General features: G+C 48.9%; 2 protein-coding genes across 2 annotated transcripts in view; one reads left to right on the top strand and one right to left on the bottom strand.

The window, feature by feature from the left end:
* The first annotated feature begins 1,980 nt into the window (after positions 1-1,980).
* Positions 1,981-4,589, top strand: LOC135827192 (uncharacterized). Its single transcript, XM_065339720.1, has 2 exons — positions 1,981-2,833; positions 4,561-4,589. Exons 1-2 carry the CDS (start codon positions 1,981-1,983, stop codon positions 4,587-4,589), a joined length of 882 nt encoding a protein of 293 aa, XP_065195792.1.
* A 2,623-nt stretch (positions 4,590-7,212) lies between these two features.
* LOC135827393 (putative ankyrin repeat protein RF_0381) overlaps positions 7,213-26,000 on the bottom strand; it is a gene marked incomplete at its 3' end in the record, with an annotated part of 19,212 nt that continues 424 nt past the window's right edge. Inside the window, 9 exon segments of the mRNA XM_065339887.1 lie at positions 7,213-7,415; positions 8,028-8,164; positions 9,274-9,371; positions 10,494-10,647; positions 11,853-12,014; positions 12,868-12,990; positions 14,467-14,600; positions 15,778-15,870; positions 21,399-21,792. Of these exon segments, the coding sequence (XP_065195959.1) occupies positions 7,213-7,415; positions 8,028-8,164; positions 9,274-9,371; positions 10,494-10,647; positions 11,853-12,014; positions 12,868-12,990; positions 14,467-14,600; positions 15,778-15,870; positions 21,399-21,661 (1,367 nt within the window).

Below are 26,000 nucleotides of genomic sequence, written 5' to 3'. Positions count from 1 at the left end.
ACACTCATGCGCACGCACGCACACACACACACACACACACACACACACACACACACACCATTGGACCATTGGACGCCCACCATTGGACGCCCATCGCCGGAGGCGATGATAGCGATGCTACAGCAGAAGCCATAGCAGCTTGTGCCAGGATTGCACCATTCAAAAGCTTGCAAGGCTGAAGAATTGACCGCCACTATTCAGCCTGGTCTACACCACACAGCTATGAAGTGGCTTTTTCTGGCCAGTGAATCCCTACTTTTTGGTCTTTTTCATATTTTTTTTCGCACACATATCACACCACATACTCCGGCATGCACTGGCTGTTGGTAACCACCCAGGAGAATGAAAGAAAAGTCAGGAGGAGTCTGAGAAAGAGAAGAAAGACGTGTGTGACCATAATCGTCGGGAATCGAACCCGCAGCCTCTCGATTGGAAATCGCTGCACATACCACTGCACCATATGGGACACACACACACACACACACACACACACACACATACATGCAAACACACGCACACACACACACACACACACATGCACACACACACACTTACTTACACCTGCCCATAGCTAACAACAACCTAACTACGGTACTGCCTGGTGCCGCAGAACTGCGGGTTCAGAGTTGCAGCCTAGGCTGCTCTCACATTTCATGCAGAACTGTGTATATTAGCTGCGCCCTCGTGTACAGACGCGTACCCTGCGCCTGGTAAAATTCCAGCCTGTTTGTTCTTCGGCGAGCGGCGGTACTGTACACACTCATACATGGGTTATCCGGACTCCGAAGTTACAGGCACTTCGGTCTACCGGGTACCCTTTGGGCGAGTTTTAGTGGAAATATTACTACTCTTTTGTCACTTGAATGGAAACCCTTACACACACCATCTTCAATCCAAGTGGTCTCTTTGCTGCAAATTACAATAATTCTCAATCAAATTTTCGGCCAGGAGCCATCATCAGGATTGAGGAGAAAAACAAGTGAGGTGGACCTATAACAGGCAACGTAAAGTGGAACGAAACTACACCATACGTGATAAAATTGCACCATCCTTTCAGCACAGGCACACACCCACACACACACATACCCATGCGGATGCCAAAACACTTAGACACACACTCATACTCACACTCGCACCAACACTCACACTCACACAAGCTCACACTCCAAATCACACCCACACCCACACACGTGTAACTAAAGACACCCACAAAACAAAAAATACCGATGTGCCTGAAAACAAGGTGTGAATAGTGGTGTGACTATGACAAAAAAAAGGAGAGATGAGATTCCGTCGCCAAACTGCACTTACGCTACAACATTGTGCTGAACTATATAACAATGGCGTAAACAAGCACACATGACAGCAGGACAGAACAGTGACAACAGTAAAAACTGATCATCATCCAATAAGACATCTTTCGTCACTTGTTGTGGAAACAGTGACGTCATATGCCATATCAAGAGTACATAACCAAGAGTGTGCAACTCGACGATCCCCCAGCCCACGGCGGAATTTTTTTATGACATCAGTCTGCAATTTCAAATTTGGACTTCACGGAGAATTTCAAAGTTTTTAGGAAATTAGAGGCCACATGTCACGTACTGCTCTTTCCGAGTCCCGGTGGTGTGACAGATGATTTTTTCTTTCTTTCATATCTGGCTTGCAAGTGTTGAATTTCGGAGAGAAAAGAGCAGTACGTGGCATGTGGCCTCTAATTTCCTAAAAACATCAGTCTTTGGCGGCTGTTTATGCTATGTATACGTCATACTTCATAATATGATGACTCCTCTTTTCTCTATCATACTGAGCATGCGTCATAACAACATGGTCTTTTTTGTCCGTCACTACTCTATGAACTGTTTGTGTGTTAGTGAGGTCCGACACAACAATGGCGACGAGAATGGGATGAATTTGTTTTGGTCGTTTTACTTTACTGTGTATTTAGCTACTTACCTGTAGCTGTGCTATTTCTGCATCATGGCAAAGGCCACGATAGAGCCGTTCGACGGCGGAGACTTTGAGGAATACCAGGAAAGACTAAATTTTTTTTTCATTGCCAATGAAATTGGACAAGTGGCGTCCAGTGCGTCAAACGCGGATAAGGCGAAAGCTGACAAGCGCATGACGGCTTACCTTATTTCTCTACTGTCGAAGACTGTTTACTCGACGTTGAAGACCCTGTGCTTGCCAAGAAACCCGACGGATTTCAAGTACTCCGAGATCGTTGACAAGCTGAAAGTACATTACAAGGTGAAAACCTCACGGACGACGGCGACACACAAGTTCCGTCAATGTGTTCAAGGGCCCTCGGAGAGTGTTACTGATTATTCTCATAAACTCCAGCGCTGTGCTGTAGAGTGCAAGTTCGGCGATCATTTGGACAGAGCTCTTTGTGATCAGTTTGTGGCTGGGCTGCGCGATCTAGACACGCGCAAATTTATTTTGTCAAAGCCGGACGACGACGTAAAGTCATTTCAGAACGTATTTCAACTGGCGTTGACGGAGGAGACGGCAGGTCTGTTTGCTCGTACTCTACAGGCCAGTGGGAGCGCCAGGGACCAAGTCCAAGATGACGGAGTGCACGAGTTGCGGACGAGGCACTCGTCGGACAAGCACAAATTTCAGTCAAAGTCCAAGTCCAAAACACCCACTACTAAGTCTAAGGCATGTTATCGTTGTGGTGTCGCCAGCCATTTGGCCACTGCATGTAAGCACAAAGACACTCGCTGCCGACACTGCCACAAGACTGGCCATCTGGAGCGGGTGTGTCTGTCCAAGAAACGCCAGCAAGATTGTCATCAACTCCAGGAGACGATCAGTTCTGATGATGGTGAGAGCGTTCCTATCATATGCTCGCTGATGCCATCATGCGTAGCCAGAGATCAAAGTACAAAGAATTTGTACGTCATAGCTACGGTAGTCGAAGCAGAACAACGGCCGATAGATCGATGTGTCCTGAACCTGGTGAACTCTCACCCTATCTACAAAAAAATGCGCGGGAAAGCATACGCACTGATCATACTTCAGCCAAAGGATGACGCAATAAAAAAATTCCGCCGTGGGTGAACCCATCGCAGCTCGAGATAGGAGTTGCACACTCTTGGTTATGTACTCTTGGCCATATCTATGGAAGTTCCCCATCAAAATGTATGAGATTCGGAGTTACGGACATTTAAAAGTTACGGCCAGTGCTCGGTCCCGGACCGCTCGGATAAACGACGTACAGTATGAGTGTACCTGTCTTGTGCAAGCAAGGCAGGTACACTGCATAACACTAGAGTCCTGTCTGGTTGCAAAGAACCGCGGGCTAAGAGCTGTAGCCTAGGCTGTTCTTATTTTTCATCTAGAAACCTCTCCACGGCTGAGCCATCATCTACAGGCGGGTTTCATGTAAAGTTAAGTTAATTATTAAAGAACTTTTCTGTTTAAGTTAAACAACTTTTTTTACCGGTATCATGTACCTTTTTAAAATTCTAGCCTGTTTGTTCTTCGGCGCCCAAGCTCCTGCTGCGGCACCCCCTGCCACGCCGGCTTCGGCGTCCGGGTGTTCTCAAGCTCAACAGGCGACCACCCTTCAGGCACTGATCGATCGCCTCGTCGGTCCAGGCGGCAGTCAGAGCCGTCGCCCCTGCAGCCTCGGGTCAGGCGGAGTCGGCACGTCGCCGTCCGTCCCGCCCGGCTGCCTCCGTCATCGTTGTCGCCAATCCCAGGGTCCGGGTGGAGGAGTCGCTTCCCACAGGTACGGGTATGAGTAGTCAGAGCAATAGTAGTTGATCTACACGTGTTCCTACTGGCTCCCCTACCCCTGTAGCTGCGTCGAGTGTCGTCGACGGGCCGTCTTCCCGCCCAGTGGAGTGGCTAATTTTAGCTCTTGTGTGACTACTCCTAGTTTGAATCCGGATGTGAATATCTCTATCGCGCCTGGGTGCCGTGCGTCGACATCTCGACATCTCGACTTTGCGCCACGCCCTCCCTCGGCGGAGGAACTTGTAACGGCAACCCGCCAACGCCTAACACTCCAAACCTATCAACCACCGCGACGACACATTCCACACAACCCCTGACAACTACGACCACGCATTTTTATCAGTGTGCATTGACCGTGTCTACAGTGCAGTCATTGAGTGCGTTGTTTAAAGCCATCAAGGTTTGGCTGCCCGAACGTCCGAACACCATCGTCAGGGACCAAGGCCGAGAGTTTGTGAACGACACGAACAAGCTGCTATGCAAGGACTTGGAGATAAAGCAAAACATCTGCAGAGCGCTTATCATCCACTGTCAAATGGTCTCATGGAGCGATTCCACCAAACCCTCGTTCACCAACTTCGAAAGATGGAGGGAATGAATCCCAGAAGGATTGGAATGGTACAATACCCTGGACACTAATGTTGCGAAATTCGATACGCTTATTATTTACACCCGTTGTTGTCTCTGGTCTCGCTGTCTTGTCCTGTCCGGTGTCAAATATGGTCTGCTGTCTGTTTGGGAGTGGTACGTGGTGTGCAGTATATGGGTGTGATGCGTATGACGTGGTATATGTGGTGTATGCGTTGTCAGAGTGTGTGGATCTGCTTCTGCCTGTGTGAGTGCGTTTGTCGACTAGTTGTTGCGCATGCGTGGACTATGTGGAGCATGCGCTGTGCGAGTCAGGTTCGGGTGCGAGGGAGTGGTGTGATTCGTCCACGGTGTTGTTGTCTTGGTTCTGGTCACATGTATCGTGCGTACTGGTCGCTCATTGGTCGTTTCGATGTGTTCGCCCTTTCTCTGTTTATAGCTGTTGGTCGTTTATTATTTCCTTGTCTTTCTCCCCCGCTCTCTCCGCCACCGGTTCGTGAAACCATTCTTGTGAATTATACCTATCAAGCCCAGATGAGTCAGCGTGTTGTTGTGTGGTGCAAGGAGAAGGGCGTGGGGAGTAGTCCACCACTAACACTAATGGCAGGCCGCAGCAACAAGCAGCCGTCCACAAAGCTGCAAACCTGTCTTCTGAGAGTGCCTCGGGACTGTTCAGCCAGAGGGGTAACAGCTGCTTTCGACGAGTCGCAAACCAAGTGATGCATTCTGCTGCATAGTAAAGTTCCCCGGAGGTACAAACACTACATGAGCCCGAGCGCGCTAAAACATGACCACAGCTTTTTTTGAAAAAGTCGAGATAATCGCGATTTGAATTCCGCGGCAAAAAAAAACGAAGTGCAGTGCAACGCGAGTCGCTGTTGTTGTTCTCCTCGGTCGACTAGACTGTTCCGGATGCATTTCTTTGTTGCAAGTAAGTTTATTTTGTTTGAGTTTGTATTCCATGTTGCGCTGAGTCGCCTAAAACTGATCGTCATCGATGTATCGACGGAAGAGCCTAGTAGTAGTAATGTACTGTGGAGCGGAAGAAGACAACATCCTCGCACTCTATGCGCAAGATAAAATATTTGAGGATTCGGGTCGGAAACAGAAAGAAGACGATGGTGGCTACAGCGACGAGTCATTTGAGGGCGACACTGTCATCGAGCGTAAAAGAATTGATGGCGGTAGTCCCACGATCTGCAGTAACGAGGAATTCTACTCTGATGACAACCTGGCAAGCGATTGGCATCGACACTGACTTGGGAGCTGAGTCGGCCGATGATTTGGCCAGAATGGACATCGCTGCACATATCCGGGAGAATGCCAGTGTTGGTTGCAAGTGGAAAAACAATCAATGGACTCTGCTGCTCCCTCAACTTGCTCAAGTCGATAATTTGAGCACCCTTATGCGGAACATCGCAAGCACGAGCAGTAGGCAGCGAAAGCAGTACTCTCTGGTGAGCGGAGAAAACCGTGTGCAGATGGGCTTTGGTATGGGAAATATGAGTGCAACGTCGAGTATGTTGAGGAAGACTCTGTGCAGCAGTGTATACTGTATATCTGAAACTACAGGTGGAGTGTGATGGAGAGGACGTGGAGTGCCAACTTCTTCGGTCATCTACAGATGTTGACGGTGTTTTCGCTGGCGGTTCTCCAGTGGTGCTCTGAACAGGAGGTATTTCGGACACCCAGCTCAGCTGCCTATAGAAATTTTGGATGTGGCCGAGTACCTGTCAGCTCATGCTATAAGACCCTGGACAGAGGAACTGACGGGGAAAGGATGAACCAAGGGACATATCAACTGTGTGCAAAAATGACAATCCCATTGCTGTACGTAGAAATTCACCATTTCAACAGCGCTCTATATAATACCATTATAGCAGCACTTAGACATGTCCGATCAATCCAAAACTTTCAGACAGTGAACATTAGGTGTGTTGGATCATTTTAGAACAAAAAACTGAAAATCGAATTTTTGGTCTGTGGTCACATTTTAGCGTGCTCTGGCTCACATAGTAAAGTCCCCTGGGGGTCCAATCACTATAGTCCTGTGCATAATACTAGCAAGATTAGCAAGAGAGTGTGCAACTCCGGATCTCTCCTGCACAATCACGGCGGAATTTTTTGTTGGCGTCACCTTTTTTCAGAGAAACGCGGATTTTGCCGCAGAGCAGTGTGAGAGCACGTGCTGGGCACCGACCTCGTAGTGTAAAGCCCGGCCAAGTGCACGAGGGAAAACTCTCCAAAAGGCTCGCAGCGCGTGCGTCGTCGAAAAGATTACGTCAACAAAAAATTCCGCCGTGGGCCTACCCATCCGCGAGTTGCACACTCTTGTTTATCTACTCTTGATAGTACCTTTCCCCCGGGGACCAAATGTGTGTGTGTGGGGGGGGGGGGGGCTAGTACTGTGTGACAAAGGCAGCAACACTGACGACACTTAGGGCTTTGTAGATGGACCTTTAGTTTAATATTCACCTGCAATGTACTATAAACTTTTCTAATTGTCCGCAAACTCCAACGCAGCCACTTGCACATTTAAACTTCACTTCTCAACTCCAAAAACACATTTAGTCACATGACAAACTGATGTGAAACCACCCTATGGCAATACAGTAAAACCTGTCAAGGCAACCACCTGTCCCAGAAGACCACCTGTCCCAGAAGACCACCTGTCCCAGAAGACCACCTGTCCCAGAAGACCACTGAAACCAGGACCAAGGGATGCTATTTCCAGTCCAATGACCCTGGATAAGGAGACCACCTGGTAACAGAGACCACGTTTTGCAGGTCCCTTGAGCGGTGGTCGTCTTGGACAGGTTTGACTGTATTAAATGAGTACATGCAGGCAGTAAGAATACAGACTGAGAAACTCACTCGGCGGCTAAGTGCAGGGGAGTATCGCCGCGGTCGTTGCGCGCATTGATGTCCGCGCCACTGTTGAGCAGCTGGCGCAGCGTCTCGGCATAGTTACGATGCGGCAGCTCAGACACACACGCATAGTGCAGCGCCGTGTTGCCCTCGGAGTTGGGCTCGTTCACAAACGCACCGGAACGCAGGAGAAAGTGAACGACGTCGGGCTGCAGTGGAGAATGCATGCCGCGGTAGTGTAGATGAGTACATAGTGGGGCATACATGTAGAAAATCAAACGCACACACGCACACGCACACACACACACACACACACGCACACACGCACACACACACACCCTCCCGCCTGCCCGCGCGCATGCACACACACACACACGGACACACACACGGACACACACACACGGACGGACACGGACACACACACACGTACACGGGCCCAAACCCGACACTAAACTGCCATCATGCACAGAGCCTTGTAAAGTGAGAGGCGCAAGCATGCGCCAGGGGCGTAGCTGGTCCCCCTTTTATGGGAGGTGCACGGCCGCATATCTATTATGTGTAGGATGGCTGGTGCATGTCATTCATGGTCATTATGTGCATGTTGAACATAGGTCGAAATTTAGGCGGGGGGGGGGGGGGGGGCAGGCACGTGGAAAGACTGTTTTTATTGACACGACGACGAAACACAACTGGACATGAGGAGCTCAAGACGAACGACTGCTTTTCACACCACAGCAACACGCGCATGCACCAACACCGCGTACACACCACACACACACAACACGACATACTACATCATCACCTCCACCCAATGAGCTTACCTGACCAGCACATGCAGCGTGATGTAACAGCGGTGACTTGCTAGCAAGATGCACAGCGTTAATGTCCAGACCATCCCGGTATAATTCACTCAGACGATCGGAATCACCGGATTCGGCCGCTTGCACGGCCGCACACGCTACACAATACAACAATTACGGCGGACACATCCAGAAACTAGTGCTCAGCTACAGGGGGAGAGAGAGAGAGTATGTGTGCGTGTGTGTGCGTGCGTGTGTGCGTGTTCGTGTGCGTGTAGCATTTAATATAGTAATAATGCAGATTAACGGGTGCACACTGGTGCATGCTACCACTCAAACTATGCTACTAAAATCTCCTGCCTTGCTACTGCATCAGTGCATGCTCATGCTCCGCTGCACACTTGCGCTACCCCTACATGCCTGATCATATGTAACCCACACTAGCGGGTTGCCTGTGGTTACGTGCAACCATGCCGACCAAACAATACGGCGCCTGCAACATGGAGCTTCCTTCGACGTGGCACTCGACGAGTGGCATTCGACATGGCACTCCGAGTCTGCGCGGCATGCCCAAGTTCTTCTTTTCTGTTTCGATCCGTTCTGTGCTTTGAAACGCGCAGATGCTCAAGAGAAACGGAGTAAACACTTTACCAGGTGCCGGCTCACCTCTGGCCTCCATTTACAGCCACAGTCAGTGCAAATCAACTCTCTTCTAGTATGCTATGGGTGACGAGGCTGACTGCCTGCTCACCCACTTTCACCTCCCAGACCCGGACACGATCATTGCGTTCCAGAAATATTTGAATAATTCGCGGACCACTACAGAAAAAAACGACATCTCGTATACGAGTGGGCCAGATTTCATCAGAGATCACAGCAGCCGGGAATCCATTGAAGGGAATGTATCAGAGAATTGTTGTGCTTCGTTTAGCCGAATGGTGTGATTTCAAACAACAGCACGACGAAATGATCCGCGATCGCCTCGTCGGAGGAGTTGCTGATACATCCCTGTCCAAGAAATTACAACTGGATCCGTCACTCACTCTCGACAAACCGCTGGCTCAAGCTCGCCAGAAGGAAACTGTTCACCAGCAACAATCCATCTTCTATTTCTCTAGCAGTTAATATGTGTGTGCACATGGTGTGTGTGTGCATGCATGTGCATTCTGAGCAGTACGAATGTTCACACAAGCACGCACGCGTACGCGCACGTGGACACACACATGTGTGCACACACGCGGGCACACACACACACACACATACACACCTCTTATCAGGTCAAGCAGGTTGCCGGACGCCAGGGATAACGGTGTGTCTCCCATGTTGTCACGGATGTACACATCAGCTCCATGTCGCAGCAGAAACCTATTCAATACAAATACACACGTACGCACACACACACGAACACACACACACACGTACACACACGCACACACAAACACACTACAACTGGCTCGGTGAAATCCGACCCAAAGTGCAAAGCTGGCACCCTAGACCAGTTCCCATTGCATGGCTGTTTCCGTGAACGCAGACCATCAGCACCATGCACACCATTCTCATGACGTCACAAAGGCTGTGCAAGTGCAAGTCACCAAATGTGCACTTTGGATTGGCTGTCACCAAGCAGAACAAAGTACAGAAAATTTAATTTATCATCCGAAAAAAAATTTCCGTGCGCCATCGGTCGGTTCATGGTAGGGAGCTACTGTCGAGTGCTGAAGAACGACCAGGCTAGAATTTTACCAAGCATAGCATACCAATGTATATACAGTGACTCAGCTGTGCATAGACTAAAGTACAGTCAACTTCCCTTATAACGACATTCGGCGCGGCATCAAAAAGGTGTCCTTATTCGCGAAGTGTCGTTATACCCGAAGTCTCATTATATGTATTACAGTGGGATGGGACTTTGCTCTGGGCATGGAAATTCTGTCGTTATCCGCGAATTGTCGTTATATCCGCAGTCGTTATTAGCGAAGTTGACTGTACATGAGAATAAGAGCGGTCTAGGCTAGGAGGCTGACCTCCAACGACCAGGCTAGAATTTCACAAAGCACAGCATACGAATGTATAGCTGGCCCGCCGGAATCGGTCCGGTTGGTCAGGTTATTACCGGACCAACTTTTCGGCCATCAACACTTGTTTTCTACTGTGGACGTCATGTGTACCCGCCATATCATACACAAACTGTATGAAAGGCACTGATACTACCGCACCAATCATAAACTGCTTCCGGCGGTCCTGTCTACACGGTGACTCCACTGTGCATAGACTGTAATACATGAGAATAAGAGCGGTCTAGGCTAGAAGGCTGACCTCCAACAACCAGGCTAGAATTTCACCAAGCACAGCATACCAATGTACACGGCGGCTCAACTGTGCATAGACTGTAGTACATGAGAATAAGAGCGGCCTAGGCTAGGAGGCTGACCGCCCTCCACCTTAGTTCTTCGGCCACCGACAGTAGTGTAGCCAGTTGCCACTAACCTGACTATGTTGCTGACACCGGCCTCGACGGCATAGTGCAGTGCAGTACGCTGGCGACACGACGAGACCAGGTTGACGTGAGCACCGCGTGCCAGAAACACCGATACGAGATTGTCATCACCAGTCTGAGACGCCAGAATCAGTGGTGTGTTGCCTGGAATCACAACAACAACAATGACGACAATGAACACAACAACAGCAGCAGCAGCAACATTGAACAACACCACCACCAGCAGCAGCAACATTGAACAACAACAGTAAAGGTGATATGAACAGCAATAATGAGAGAGAGAAAAGAGAGATGTATAGGGAGGACAAGAGCAGAGGTGACACTTCACGCTGCTCGATCTACGGACGTGCCTTTCGCATCGCGGTACACAGTGGCAAAAGTCTCCGTGTCGGCTCCACTGAATCGAGACACTCGGGTGCATCTGTACCTGGCCCTGTACTCTACAAAAATTACATTCGACTCCTGATATAACAAACACTATTGTGCAGAAGAATAATTATTAGTTCTTTATAGCCAAAGTTCATTATAAGAGAATTGCACTTATACTGTGGGTTCAAACTGGGACATGGACAACGGTTCGCTATATCACGAAATTCTCTATAACTGTTATGCAAGTTTGTTATAAGTGGAGTCGACTGTACCCAACGAGAAAACGCCAACACCGCACCAGTGGGACACCTGGAGTCCTGCAATATCAACTTTGAAGCAAGACAGTTACAGTGGAACCTGTCTAAGACGACCGCTCATGGGACCTTCAAAACGTGGTCTCTGTTACCAGGTGGTCTCCTTATCCAGGGTCATTTGACTGGAAATAGCATCCCTTGGTCCTGGTGGCAGTGGCCTTCCAGGACAGGTGGTTACCTTATGCGAGTGGTTGCCTTGACAGGTTTTACTGTAGTTCACGTTGGCAAACTCGTATTTTCCTGTTCCATACCTGCTTGCAAACCTGAGATCGGGACAATGACATACCCAAGTATGAAAATGTATACAAACCTAGCTGAGGCATGCGACAAAATGTAGTGCCTTTTTGGGTGCCTTGTAGCACCCCTGCGACATCGGGACGGTCCCGGCCAAATCAAGATGGTTGGTAAGTGTGCAATTCTCCTCCCCCTGTACGGAGACAGCAGCCATCTTCAAAGAACTATCACTCTCCGTCGATGAGCAAACATTCTACGTCACCATGCCGATGCTTTCCCCTGACAGATTCTTCATCATGCCCACACACATACACGCACGCACCCCCCCCCCCCCCCACACACACACGCACAACCCCCCCCCCCCCCCCACACACACACACAACCCTCCCCCCCCCCCCCCCCCACACACACACAGAGTCCCAGGTCACTCACCATCAGCGTCCATGGAGTTAGGATCGGATCCGTAGTGCATTAGCATCTCCGCACTGCGGCGATCACGTTGTAGCAATGCAAGAAGCAGCGGTGTGTGCCGGCGATCATTCACAGCATTCACATCACAGACGCGACGCAGCAATAACTGGAGCATACGGAAACCTGTACGATGCATGCACACACACACACACACACACACACACACACACACACACACACACACACACACACACACACACACACATGCGCACACGTGCGCACGCGCACGCACACACACACACACACACACACATGCGCACGTGCACACTCACACACACTCACACACATACATACACAAACGCACACACATACACACAGCACAAAATAGTAACACACACACACGGCACAAGAGAGAGACACACACACACACTCTCTCATTCATACACCGACATTTAGGCTGCTGCCACAATTTATAGAGATGCAGTTGATTTGCTGGACAATCGCACAAACACACGGCCACACACACGCACCATGTACCATGTACCATGTATACGCCCGTCGCAAGAGAAGCACGCAAATCTGCAAATGCACTGGATGTGCACCCACAGATTTTCTCTTATAGCAACGATAGCGACAAGATCTGAATGAGACAGATCAAGACTTGCGCCAGATAACTGTCTAATCCACACAACTGGCGAAGCCATGTGAATGGACCACCAATGCACACCTGGTCTACACCACACGGAGTACATCGGCATAAAACGGCCAAGACCTATGCACACCCTACACTTGCTGGGGTAACCAGTATAGACAGCACGTTGCTTTGATAGAAGCAGACACTAGATGCACTGGTACCTTGAAGTGAAATTGGAGTTATTTTACCAACCAGCCTCGGCAACTGGGTACTGGGAACCCAGGGCCAACACACACACACACACACACACACACACACACACACACACACACACACACACACACACACACACACACACACGCACACACACACGCACGCAAACACACACACACACACACCTACCTTCTCCATCAGGCATATCCTTAGCCACAACGACGGCGTTATGCAGAGGACTATAGCCATCTTCATCAGCCAGATCAGCATTGGCATTGCAATCCAACAAGGCTTCAACACACTTCACCAAGCCTAACACAACAGGACACAACAAACGCATAATGCACACATGTATTAGGCGCGTTCGAATTGTCACTCTTTGACTTTTCGAGGAGTTTCGTTTTTCTGAAGAGGTGGCCTTATTGGACTCTTCAGAAAAACGAAGCTCCTCGAAACTCCTCGAAACTCCACAACCTCATCCGATGGGAAGGTGGATTAGTTTCGAAGAGTTTGGAATAGCTACGTCACATACTACGTGGAGATGGTCGATCTGATCGGACGTCATCATCGCCATGACAATTCCACTGAGAAACTCTAAAATGATAGAAACCGTTCTAAAGGAACTAATCTCTTTATAACATTTGTTTGAACAGTTGATGAAGACAATTCGAACGCGCCCTTAGTGACATTGATTTCAAGTCACCTTTCAAGTAATCTGATGCCTGATCATGGGGTGGTGGCGTCCCACGGAAACGGAAAGGTGGTTCTTGACCAGGGAGTTGTACGACTCCTTGTTCTTGACCTGCCCGGTACGCGAACCCGTCGAATTATATATTTTTTCCAAATAAACAAGTACAATGACGTTGCTGTTCTGTGGTGTTCCAATGCTGACACATGGGTGTTGGATACTACTGTAGCGGACACGGAAATCCAGTGGATTGACAGGGGCCGGCGCCCTCAGCGCGTACAGAACGCTGCGTGTCATGTTGATCCGATGCGACCAGCGCATAAATGCATGTGTCATTGTGCGTACCATGATGGCGTACCGCTTATCCACGGCTGCATGGCCAGCGCTCTGGGGCCGCTAGACGTGCGACCGGATTTCCATGTCCACGACAGTAGTATCCAACACCCATGTGTCAGCATTGGAACACCACAGAACAGCCGCTCATCTTTCACATATGAGCACAAGCTGGCTGCGTTTCTCAACACAATCGCAAAGCCGGCGGTAACGCGAACATGCGAACATCACTTCTGCTTTTCTTCTTCTTCTTTTTCTTTTACTTTCCAAGGAAACATGTTGACAGATGCGTCAACCCTGCTCCTGTCTAACGGGTTCAGGGAAGATGCGAGCTGTGTTGATTATCATCACAAGCAAACTGCCCGTTACCGCTGCCCTATAGTCCATTCATCAGAAACAGTCCCGCTGGCTTTTCAAAGTCTGATTTGGGCCGAATTGAGGATCAAAAACCCACTTTAAACTTCAAAAATCTGGGTTTGGGATCTGCTTCTCCACACATTTTGCCATCGCATACCGGTCCTAATTTTGTAAAACCTGGCTGAATTTCGATTTCCCTGTTCTTGGACTTTTCTGCCCTCAAGTGTGGCAAGGAGTATGTAATTGCACGGGTCACACAATGCAGGATGTACTGTTGTTTTCACGAGATCTACAACTATACGTGGGAGACACCAACAAGTTAGGGTGCCAGTTTCCAATGAATGGACTGTAGAACAGGCGTCAGAGCACACCGACCGTTTACACACCGCTTACACACCGTTCACACTGACCGTTTCTGACAGCAAACTTGAGCGCAGTCCAGCCCCGACTCTCTTGAACATCCAGCTGCACTGCGTTGGATACTAGCATGCGCACGATGTTGGCACGGGCCAGCTGCTCGTCCTCAGAGCACAGCCTCCGATCTCTGCGAACATGCACACACGGATATGACCACACACACACACACGCGCGTGCGCACGCGCACGGATATGACCACACATACGTGCGGATACGACCACACACACACACATGCACGCGCACGCACGCGCGCGCGCGCACACACACACACACACACACACATACACACACAGACAAACACACACACACACACATTAACTACAACACACAGCAACTTGCGGTACGGGGGAGTGCTGGCCAGCGGAGTGAGAGGCTACGGAGAGAGAGATTCAGGGTCGGCCGGGTAGACACTGCTGGAGCAGAATCCACGAGAGACTTGTCAATTGCTGGAGCAAGATCTTGGCGGAGCCAAGAGAGTCAGAGACTTGTCGACTGCCGGAGCAGGATCTTGGCAGAGCCAAGAGAGTCTAGAAATGCCCGAGGGACGACGACCGAGGGCCCTAAGTAGCTGGAAATGATCGTGGCCCATAGTGGCCAGCAAACCCCGCACCGAAGCAGCCATGAGCCCAGTTCTACGAGCGGCAAGGGAGCGAGAGGTCGCTCAGAGAATAAGGTACTAGTAAGACTCAGAGGTGAGAGGCATTGTTGTTTGTGCATTGAGTCAGCATGAGATATAGAGACATAGAGGCCATTGCCAAGAGTCCGAGCATCACACACATGAACACAGGGCACGTCACTCCATTAAATAGGCCCACATGTTGGAATTTCCAGTTCGGCGCGTTTCCGTACGCACGGCGCCCCAAAAGCCAGAAAAAATACGAACAAACGCGCGGTTTCACACGTACATGCGCCAGTTGTGAACACAGCTTTAGCCATCCAAGTAGTAATAACACTACTCGGATGGAGAGCCAAAGATTAATTTACACATTTTACAGGGAAAACAAAGGAGTCGTAACACAGCTTCCACCATGTCTACTGTATGGAAAGCTCTGGCTTGTGCTGGTGCGTTGAGCACGGTTGAGGCAAGCGGAGCACGCTAGCTGATAATGCGGAAATGCACAGACAGAAGCCAGAGCAGTCGCTGTTTCGTAGCTCTGAGGTTCGCCGAACAGTTCATGAAACTCAGAGTTACGAAACAGCAACTGCTCGTTCTTCTGTCCGTGTATTCCGTTCTTTGCTATTGGCAAATTGAACCCTCTATGGATGGTGGATGAACTTCACAAGGCAATGCGTAAATAACTTACTTATTGCAGGCAAAGTGTAGTGGACTGAGGTTACGCCCAGGCATGCTAGTCAGCAACGCTCCACGTGCCAATAACTCACGGACGATATCTTGCCTGCCAACACACATACACACATACGCACGCACATACACACACACACACACGCGCATACACACACACACAGACACACACACAGACACACACACACACGTGCATACACACACACACACACACACACACACACACACACACACACACACACACACACACACACACACACGCGCGCATACACACACACACGCACACACACACACACACAGAACTCCCATTAAACCAACACCGGATGCTGCACCGGATGCCCAGTACGCCCTCACGCTGGGTGTTCATGCCAGGCTCTGCCATCACAACCTCCGGCTTGTGTTGGATTACATACATGTTGCCACGGCGACAGCGTGAACACAGACGAGGACGCACTGTACGGGAAACAGTGCTCCTGAAGTACAACTATAAACCGTCCTCGCCTGTGTTCGCGCTGTCACCGTGAAAACATGTTACCTCTCAGGCAAGGCTTGCATATACCAGTAAGAGTATATAACCCCCCAAGAGTGTGCAACTCTGCATTTGGGGGGGGGGGGTTACATACTCTTGATATTATACTCTTGATACTAGTAGTAGTTGGTCCATTATGCCATGTATGTATGTATGTATGTATGTATGTATGTATGTATGTATGTATGTATGTATAACTCATAATCACAAGGTGATTGTAGAGGCATTAATCAGCGAGAGAATTGTGAATGATGTCTCTGAATCCATTATGACATACATATAGCGTAAAGTACCGCCAGAGCGCCCCGTCTCGCGAGAGCGCCCCACCTTGATTTTACAGCCAGAGAAAGGAAAATCGTATGGCAGAGTGCAACGAAGTGTGTACGATGTGAGAATCTTTGTGTACTAAGGTCACACTTGGCAGGTTTTTATGTGGAGCTTGTGTCCACTTGAAGGTACGGATTGACTGCAAAACGTGCAATATGTGTACAAGGTTCATGTCGTATGACCTACAGACAGCAGACCACCTCCACAATACGACCACGAAAGGATGAGATGGTGGGGCGCTCTGGCGGTACTTTACGGTACCTTCTTTCCCCGAATATAAGTCCCCGGATATAAGTCACACGTTTTACACTCAACGTCACGGCCGACAAAGGGGATGCAACTCACAATCGAGCATGATCACTATTGAAGAGAATACAGTGTAACCTGTCAAGGCGACCACTCGGATAAGGCGACCACCTGTCCTAGAGGACCACTGAAACCAGGACCGAGGGATGCTATTTCCAGTCAAATGACCCTGGATAAGGTGACCACCTGGTAACAGAGACCACGTTTTGAAGGTCCCTTGAGCGGTCGTCTTAGACAGGTTCCACTGTATACTGAAACAATATGATATGGACCTGGAAATGGAGGTGCGACTCACAATCGAGTGTGACTGACAACCGGTGAAATATGGTACTTCAGCTTTCACAGTACTGTAAAAGCAGAAATTTTCGGTGGTGTTTTATTTTCGGTAACTTCGGTGCCGCCAAGTTTTACTGAAAACAAAACGTACCGAAAATTTCGGTACAACCGGTACTGTCTACATGTAGTACCAAGAGTACATAACCCCCCCCCCCCCCCAGAGTGTGCAACTCCCACATACCCTGCTGTCCCGACAGAATTTCAAGTTGACGTCATTATTTATGATGCAATGCTCCTTGCACCAGTGATTTACAACATGTGTACGGGTGTCAACGCATCACACGTTATTCTTTGCAATAATTTGTACAGGATCGATCGGCTTCGGTCAACCACAGGTTCCGGATTCGTCTGATAATCCGTGTACAGTGCGCATTGCATCATCAAAATGACGTCAACTTGAAATTCTGTCGGGACAGCACCCATAGTGGAGTTGCACACTCTGGGGGGTTATGTACTCTTGGTAGTACTAGTACACTTACCTGGAAAACGGGTTTTACCGAAAATTTCCCTCCACCGAACCGCCGATTTTGGAGAATACCGAAAATATTACACCACCGAAAATGTCTGCTCTTACAGTAGGTTTCAATCTTGCCTTTAGAAATATTCACTGGTTTGGGGAAGACACAAACGGGAGCAGTTTGAAGACGAAATTGACTGTCCCCACCAGGACTCGAACCAGGGACCCTCGCTTGTAGCCAGCGATGCTCTAGCCACTGAGCTATGGTGCAGTCGTCATCCCAGCAGAGACCGTTCAACATCTTCTTCAGACTTCGTAACTCGCACTTCTTGTGAATCCACACAGGCGGGTGGGACGCAGCCCTCACTGTACCCACACACTTCACGTACCCACAGCACGCGGGGAGCCCCAGGTCATAAAATCTTGACTAGTTTGAGGGAAAGACACAAACGGGAAAAGCCTGAAGAAAAAATTGACTGTCCCCACCAGGACTCGAACCAGGGACCCTCGCTTGTAGCCAGTGATGCTCTAGCCACTGAGCTATGGTGTAGCCGTCATCCCAGCAGAGACCATTCAACACCCTCTTCAGACTTCGTCATTGTTGTATATCAAAGTAAACAGAGTATCAGTTAATAAGACAGTTATTCATTGAGGTAGTTTGATTGCATTACACTTTTGTATATTTTCTTGAGACGTTCTCACTCACTGAGAGTTTTGAATATTTTAACACTTGTCATTTGAATGTGGTTGACATAAAGCTTTCAATGGTTAGTAATTCATTACAATCATAGTGAGTACATGAAGCACACGTCGACTTCCGTCTCTCTAGCCCCGTTCTCTTCTGCTCTCTTGCCCTGCTGGCTCCTTGTTCTTATTGGCGCATGCTCCACGTAATTGATTCATTCTAATTATCACTATTCCACGAACTGGTTACCGTTGTGTGCCGAGTGTAAACGAGAGGTTCGACCTCGTGTGTGTGTGTGTGTATACGAGGTTTGACCTCGTGTGTTCAAACCTCGTGTGTTCACTATATAATATCGGCGATGAAGACAAACCTTATTGTTCAGCTACCTCGCCGTAGGTGAAGCAGTTGTAGATGTAACGTACGAATCCCAGCGCTGCCAGCAGTGCCTGATGATTGTTGAGAGAGGGAATCGTCCCCTGTTTGGTCGCAACTGGTTGAGCTGAACTCGGCAGCATTGTTTGGCTCGATTCATGCATGTGCTGATGTGCTGTCCGAGTATCCGTCTGTGTTCGAGGCAGGGCAGGGCTGGGCACTGTCACAGGTCACACAGCATCCATCCGCCTTCAGGGCGACCCACAGCCGAAATGCTGCTCCGCAGGACCAGTCCCGTATGCCATGCGTGAGAAAGTGGATGCCGAATTAGATAGATTGGAACGTGAAGGCATCATCGAGCCAGTACAGCAAGCTGATTGGGCGTCTCCGGTTGTCGTGGTGCGCAAGAAAAACGACGCCATCTGACTCTGTGCCGATTTCAAAGTGACGCTGAACAAGCACATCGAGGCCAACCAACACCCAATACCAAACCCGACCGATCTTCTTGCCCAACTCTCTGGTGGAAAGACCTTCTCGAAGCTAGACCTCAGCCAGGTGTATGCACAACTCAGATTGGACGACGCCAGCAAGAAGCTGTGTGTAATCACAACGCACCGAGGCCTGTACGCATACACCCGGTTGCCAATTGGAGTGAGCAGCGCTCCCGCCATCTGGCAGCGCACCATTGAGCAGGTTCTCCAAGGCATCCCCGGAGTGGTAGTATATTTTGATTCATTCTAATTATCACTAGTTTACAAACTGGTTATCGTTGTGTGCTGAGTGTAAACGAGAGGTTCGACCTCGTGTGTGTCATACTTGCCAACCCAGCCAAAGCAAATACCTTAGTCGCACACCCAGTTCCCCTTAATTTTCTCTCATTTCCCTTATTTTTCTGGTTTTCGCCAATTTCGGCCAATTTCTCTTTTTTGGGGCAATTTTTGATTACTTTTACGTATTTTTCCGCAATTTTTTGGCATGTTTTGGCATTTTTTAATTCATTTCTAACCCATTGCTCATTGGGGGACCAAAACCTGAGTTTCTCTATTGTCAGATCGCCCCGACACGTTTGATTCTGTGAAATGCAGCGCCGCAAGTGCCCTTGTCACACCACAAAACAACCTTTTTATGCACACTCATGGTTCAGTGCCAATACCGGTAGTTTCTCGATCAAAGTCAAAAATCCCCGGTATGCCGGTAGTGACCGTAGTTTCCCAGTATAATACCGGGAGAACCGGTATGGTTGACAAGTATGGTGTGTGTGTATAAGAGGTTTGACCTCGTGTGTTTACTATAACAGTAATATGAACAGCAGCCCACCAAGTTCACAAAACCTAGCAACTTAGCATGTATTAACAACTGCTTACAAAGTACTTCAGAAGTACTAGTAATACCAAGAGTCCATAACCCCCAGAGTGTGCAACGCCACACAAATCCCTGTCACGACTTGTTTTCAACATTACGTCATCTTTACGTGATGTGCAAATACGCGGCTTGGCCGCAGACTAGACAAGGCCAAGTCATTACATCATGAAAATGACGTAATGTTGAAAACGAGTCGTGACAAGACCCTATCGCGCCTTGCACACGGTTATGGACTCTTGGTAACACTATTTTCCCAGTCGCAACCCCGCCACTGTGCGACAGGACTAACGATCTCTGAAAATGTCCAGTGCACCTGATCACTACCGTCATTGCTACAACCACCAGCCCTGTGCAGCACTACAGTACCGGTGGAAGCAGTTTTTGATTGGCCCGGCCATACCCTAGCCTTTCATACAGTTTGTGTATGATATGGAGGGTAGTCACATGACTTTCATACAGTTTGTGTATGATATGGAGGGTATACACATGACTTTCATACAGTTTGTGTATGATATGGAGGATATACACATGACTTTCATACAGTTTGTGTATGATATGGAGGGTAGTCACATGACTTTCATACAGTTTGTGTATGATATGGATGGTAGTCACATGACTTTCATACAGTTTGTGTATGATATGGAGGGTATACACATGACTTTCATACAGTTTGTGTATGATATGGAGGGTATACACATGACTTTCATACAGTTTGTGTATGATATGGAGGGTAGTCACATGACTTTCATACAGTTTGTGTATGATATGGAGGATATACACATGACTTTCATACAGTTTGTGTATGATATGGAGGGTGTATACATGACTTTCATACAGTTTGTGTATGATATGGAGGGTATACACATGACTTTTATACAGTTTGTGTATGATATGGAGGGTATACACATGACTTTCATACAGTTTGTGTATGATATGGAGGGTATGTAAATGTCCTCCTCAGCAGTAACACACACGTTGGTGGCCAAAAAGTTGGTCCGGCCATGACCTGACCAACCGGACTGATTCCGCCGGGCCTGCACTATGTACACACAAGTGTATAATTATTATGAGTACTGCAGCAGTTTGTAAAAACCTCCGACACATCACTCGTGGTTGCCTGTTGCCCATTGCGACACGGTCCAGCACCATACACGTCCAGTTTGTGCTCGGTGAATTTGATGGTGCCAATTCTACCGCACAGCATGCACGGCCATCTTTGATCTAGTTCCCATGACAATCGCTACTCACCTGGCATGAAAAGCCGCATAGTGCAACAGCGGCACGCCATGGTACTGGCTGTCCTTGTGCAGGCGGCCCTCAGTCAGCAGGTGAACGAACACGCGGAAGTCGAGATCGAACGAAGCGCTGCCAGGACCCGCGGCTACGCTGCCATCGGGGCCGACCGACGCCAAGGACTGTTGTTGTTGCTGCTGTTGCTGCTGAGCGAGCGCTGTGGCGTAGATGCTGCGCGGGTCGGTGCCGGGCCCGGTCGGGGTTGTTGGGCCCGACATTCCCCGCTCTTACCCCACCCGTCCGCCCCCTCCTCCTGCTGCCTTCTTCTTTGCACGTGGATTAGGTGCCGCAGCGCTGCTGGAGGTCAGCTGAGCAGTACGTTCAAATCGGCATGTTCACGTGTGCCACGCTAAACATACACGCGTGCACACACACACACACACACATACACACACACACATATATAATCAAATAAAGAAACAAACATACACACCTTTGACCTTTGACGCCCATCGCCGGAGGCGATGATAGCAATGCTACGGCAGAAGCCATAGCAACTTGTGCTGGGATTGCACCATTCAACAGCTTGCAAGGCTGAAGAATTGACCGTCACTATTCAGCCTGGTCTACACCATACAGCTATTTGAAGTGACTTTTTCTGGCCAGTGAATCCCTATTTTTGGTCTTTTTCTTTTTCTTTTTTTTCTTTTTTCCCACACACACATCACACCACATACTCCGGCATGCACTGGCTGTTGGTAACCACCCAGGAGAATGAAAGAAAAGTCAGGAAGAGTCTGAGAAAGAGAAGAAAGACGTGTGTGACCATAATCGTCGGGAATCGAACCCGCAACCTATCGATTGGAAATCGCTGCACATACCACTGCACCATATGGGACACACCTTGACCTTGACCTTTGACGCCCATCGCCGGAGGCGATGATAGCAATGCTACGGCAGAAGCCATAGCAACTTGTGCTGGGATTGCACCATTCAACAGCTTGCAAGGCTGAAGAATTGACCGTCACTATTCAGCCTGGTCTACACCATACAGCTATTTGAAGTGACTTTTTCTGGCCAGTGAATCCCTATTTTTGAATCCCTATTTTTGGTCTTTTTCTTCTTTTTTTCTTTTTTTTTTCCCACACACACATCACACCACATACTCCGGCATGCACTGGCTGTTGGTAACCAACCAGGAGAATGAAAGAAAAGTCAGGAAGAGTCTGAGAAAGAGAAGAAAGACGTGTGTGACCATAATCGTCGGGAATCGAACCCGCAACCTATCGATTGGAAATCGCTGCACATACCACTGCACCATATGGGACACACACACACACACACACACACACACACACACACACACATGGTCACAGGCGCACGCATGCACACCGTAAAAGCCCGTATTAACGCCCACCCAGTATAACGCCCGCTGCCCGTGTACGCACCCAGGTGCCGTGTAAACGCCCGTATAGGCGCACGCACATGCCCAGTATAGAGTGCAGAGCGTGTGTCTCCGGCGGCAACAACTCACATCACGTGTCTCAGGTACCTTTTGCACTACGTACAAACGAAGGATAGCGTGCGCGCAATCCGAAAATCTGCCATGATCATGCTGGGGATTTGCATACACGCAGTGAGTTTCTGTCAGAGAGCGTTTTTTATTACTCCGCTGCTCGCTAAAAGCGGGCTGGAAACGTACAACTGCGACACTACACCACGTGATGTGAGTTTTCGCCGTCGGCGGATCTCAAAGAAAGGGTATCATCAAGAGTACATACCCTGTGCCACTCCCACATACCCTGCTGTCCCGACAGAATTTCAAGTTGACGTCATTATTTATGACGCAATGCTCATTGCACCAGTGATTTACAACATGTGTACGGGTGTCAACGCATCACACGTTTTTCTTTGCAATAATTTGTACAGGATCGATCTCGGTCAACCACAGGTTCCGGATTCGTCTGATAATCCGTGTACAGTGCGCATTGCATCATCAAAATGACGTCAACTTGAAATTCTGTCGGGACAGCACACCGGTACCGGCAAGAGTACATAACCCCCAAGAGTGTGCAACTCCAGCTATGGGGTCTGCGACGGCAGAACTTCATATCACGTGATGAACCCGTACACATTATTTGCACTCTGTGCATGATAGATACAGGGTTGTACGCAACCCAGCTTTGGGCACAACTCTCTTGTGGTCACTTTGCACTGTTTGCAAGCATAACCTTTTGAACCATGTCACGTGATGTGAAGTTCTGCCGTCGCAGCACAGCATAGAGGTTGTGCAGGCAGTTGCACACTCTTGGGGGTTATGCACTCTTGACACCGGCCATAGTGGAGTTGCACACTCTGGGGGGTTATGTACTCTTGGTATCATGAGTTGCACACTCTTGGGGGGTTATGTACTCTTGCTACAACTTACAGCCTGTTTGGGCGCGTTCCTGTCACTCGAGTTGAACCTTTGAACCTTTGAGTTGAACCTTTGAACCTTTGAGTTGAACCTTGGTGTAAAAGTTGCAGCCTGCAGGCGCACGGGGATCCGGGGACCAGGCGACTGGTGTACGCATGAGCACGTGACCGCTTGTTCAACCATGTTCGATTGGGAATAAAGGAGGAACGCTGCATCGCAGCCTTTTCGGACCGAAACCAGTCGACTCAGCGTCCAAAACTACAGCCAAGAGTAAATAACCCGCAAGAGTGTGCAACTGCCACATACCCTACTGTCCCGACAGAATTTCAAGTTGACATCATTTTTATGATGCAATGCTCCTTGCACCAGTGATTTACGACATTTGTACGGGGTGTCAACACATCACACGTTTTCTTTGCACTGATTTGTACAGGATGAAACAGGGCTTTGTCCTCCACAGGTTTAGGATACGTCTGATAATACATGTACAGTGCACATTGCATCATAAAAATGACGTCAACTGGAAATTCTGTCGAGACAACAGCACCCATAGTCGAGTTGTACGCTCTGGGGGGGGGGGGGGGGGGTACTCTCGCTACAGCACATGGGCCAGTCGCGGTCATCCGTGCTTTTATAAGAATGAAATGGAGCTTTTAGTGACGTTTTGCATACAAATCCGCATCTAGTAGGGCGCAGTTACCCAGTTTCGGTGGAAAAGCGCGAGTTCTATCGGGAATAAAGTAGGAAGGGAGCGTCTCGGCTTCCTCGGACCAAGACCATTCGACTCGGCACCCCGAAGACTACAACTGGTGAACATTTGATTTTAGGGTATACTTCCCAGGGGCGTAGCACCCGCTACGACTGGTACGACCATGGCCGTACCACTTTTCGAAAAGTGTGGTCCGTCCGGAACGTGCAAAACCGTAATAAAAAAATCAGGATCCATCTATGCATATGCGCATCAGACTTTGACCTTTTTCTAGACTCGTACTCGTAGATCTGCCATGCATCTGTGCATGTCCATGCACGTCTCTTCTGCCCGTGAAATAATTCTATGACTTATAAACTGTGCCAGAAGTTCCCAGAACGCAGGATTTTGCGTCTTTTTTACAAAATTTTCCCGGGGGAGGTCCCCCGGACCCCCTCCAAAACGGCCTTCGGCCGCGCCGATCTTTGGTCGTACCACTTCCAAAACTACTCCTACGCCCCTGCTTCCCCTTTAAAAAACATGTTTTCACAATGACAGCATGTTACAAGGCAGAGGACGCACTGTATGGGAACACAGTATTCCTGGCTGCAACCATAAACTGGTTGGTAGAGTCAGAAACACTGTTTCACATGCAGAGCGTCCTCCGCCTCGCTGTCGAAATCGAAAATATGTATGGTACATGTACTACAACTGTTAAACACTAAAGTTAGGGGTGAAACGATTACGGGATATTCCTTAACGGTTAATCCAAGACTTATGGATTACTTATCGATTATTATCGATCAAGCACCACTGACGAAAAAACTCACCATTTTGCATCAACTACAATCAATTTTGGAACTTCGAAGAGAACAAAAATAAAGGAAACATCGACCGTCGCACAGGCACAAACTGATTCTGAAGGCTACTTGTCCAGAATAGTGAGTTCCGTGAAGCAACCGGAACGAAAGTTCGCGGGTACGAATCAGTGCACGGTGCAGAGAAAAGAGCCGCGTGTCATACAATAGATCTAGAGAGTACATCAGGTAGATCTACCGGGTAGAGTCTACGCGTGTAGTGTATATCCAGAGCATGAGCAACTCGCTGTGAGCGCTGCACGCGCGCATCCACTCGTACTCTGGTACATGTGCTGCACGCAGTAAAGTCATGTAGACACACTGCACATGCCGGATATTTCGTCGTACTGTATTGTATGTCGTACGAAAATGCTGTAGCGATTAGAAAAATCGTAATCGACTAGATTTTTTCGACTAATTTATCGAATAAACCACATAATCATTTCACCCCTAACTAAAGTACATAATTTGTATATGGTACGCTGGGTCAAGTAAAATAGAAAGCATTGCAGTGTGGCCTCCAGCTAGTCTTCAACAAGAGCAGCCTAACAACGCTTACTCTACTCACATAGTACCCAAATCATAGGGGGGCTCTCCCGAAATCGGCTTGAACGCACATCCAGGCAAACAATTTTAAAATTTTGATCTCGACTCTT

This window comes from Sycon ciliatum, chromosome 11 (genome assembly GCF_964019385.1).
Source record: "Sycon ciliatum chromosome 11, ocSycCili1.1, whole genome shotgun sequence".
Classification (NCBI taxonomy): Eukaryota; Metazoa; Porifera; class Calcarea; order Leucosolenida; family Sycettidae; genus Sycon; species Sycon ciliatum.
The sequence above is the reverse complement of the archived record's forward strand: the minus strand, read 5'-3'. Positions and strand labels throughout refer to the sequence as shown.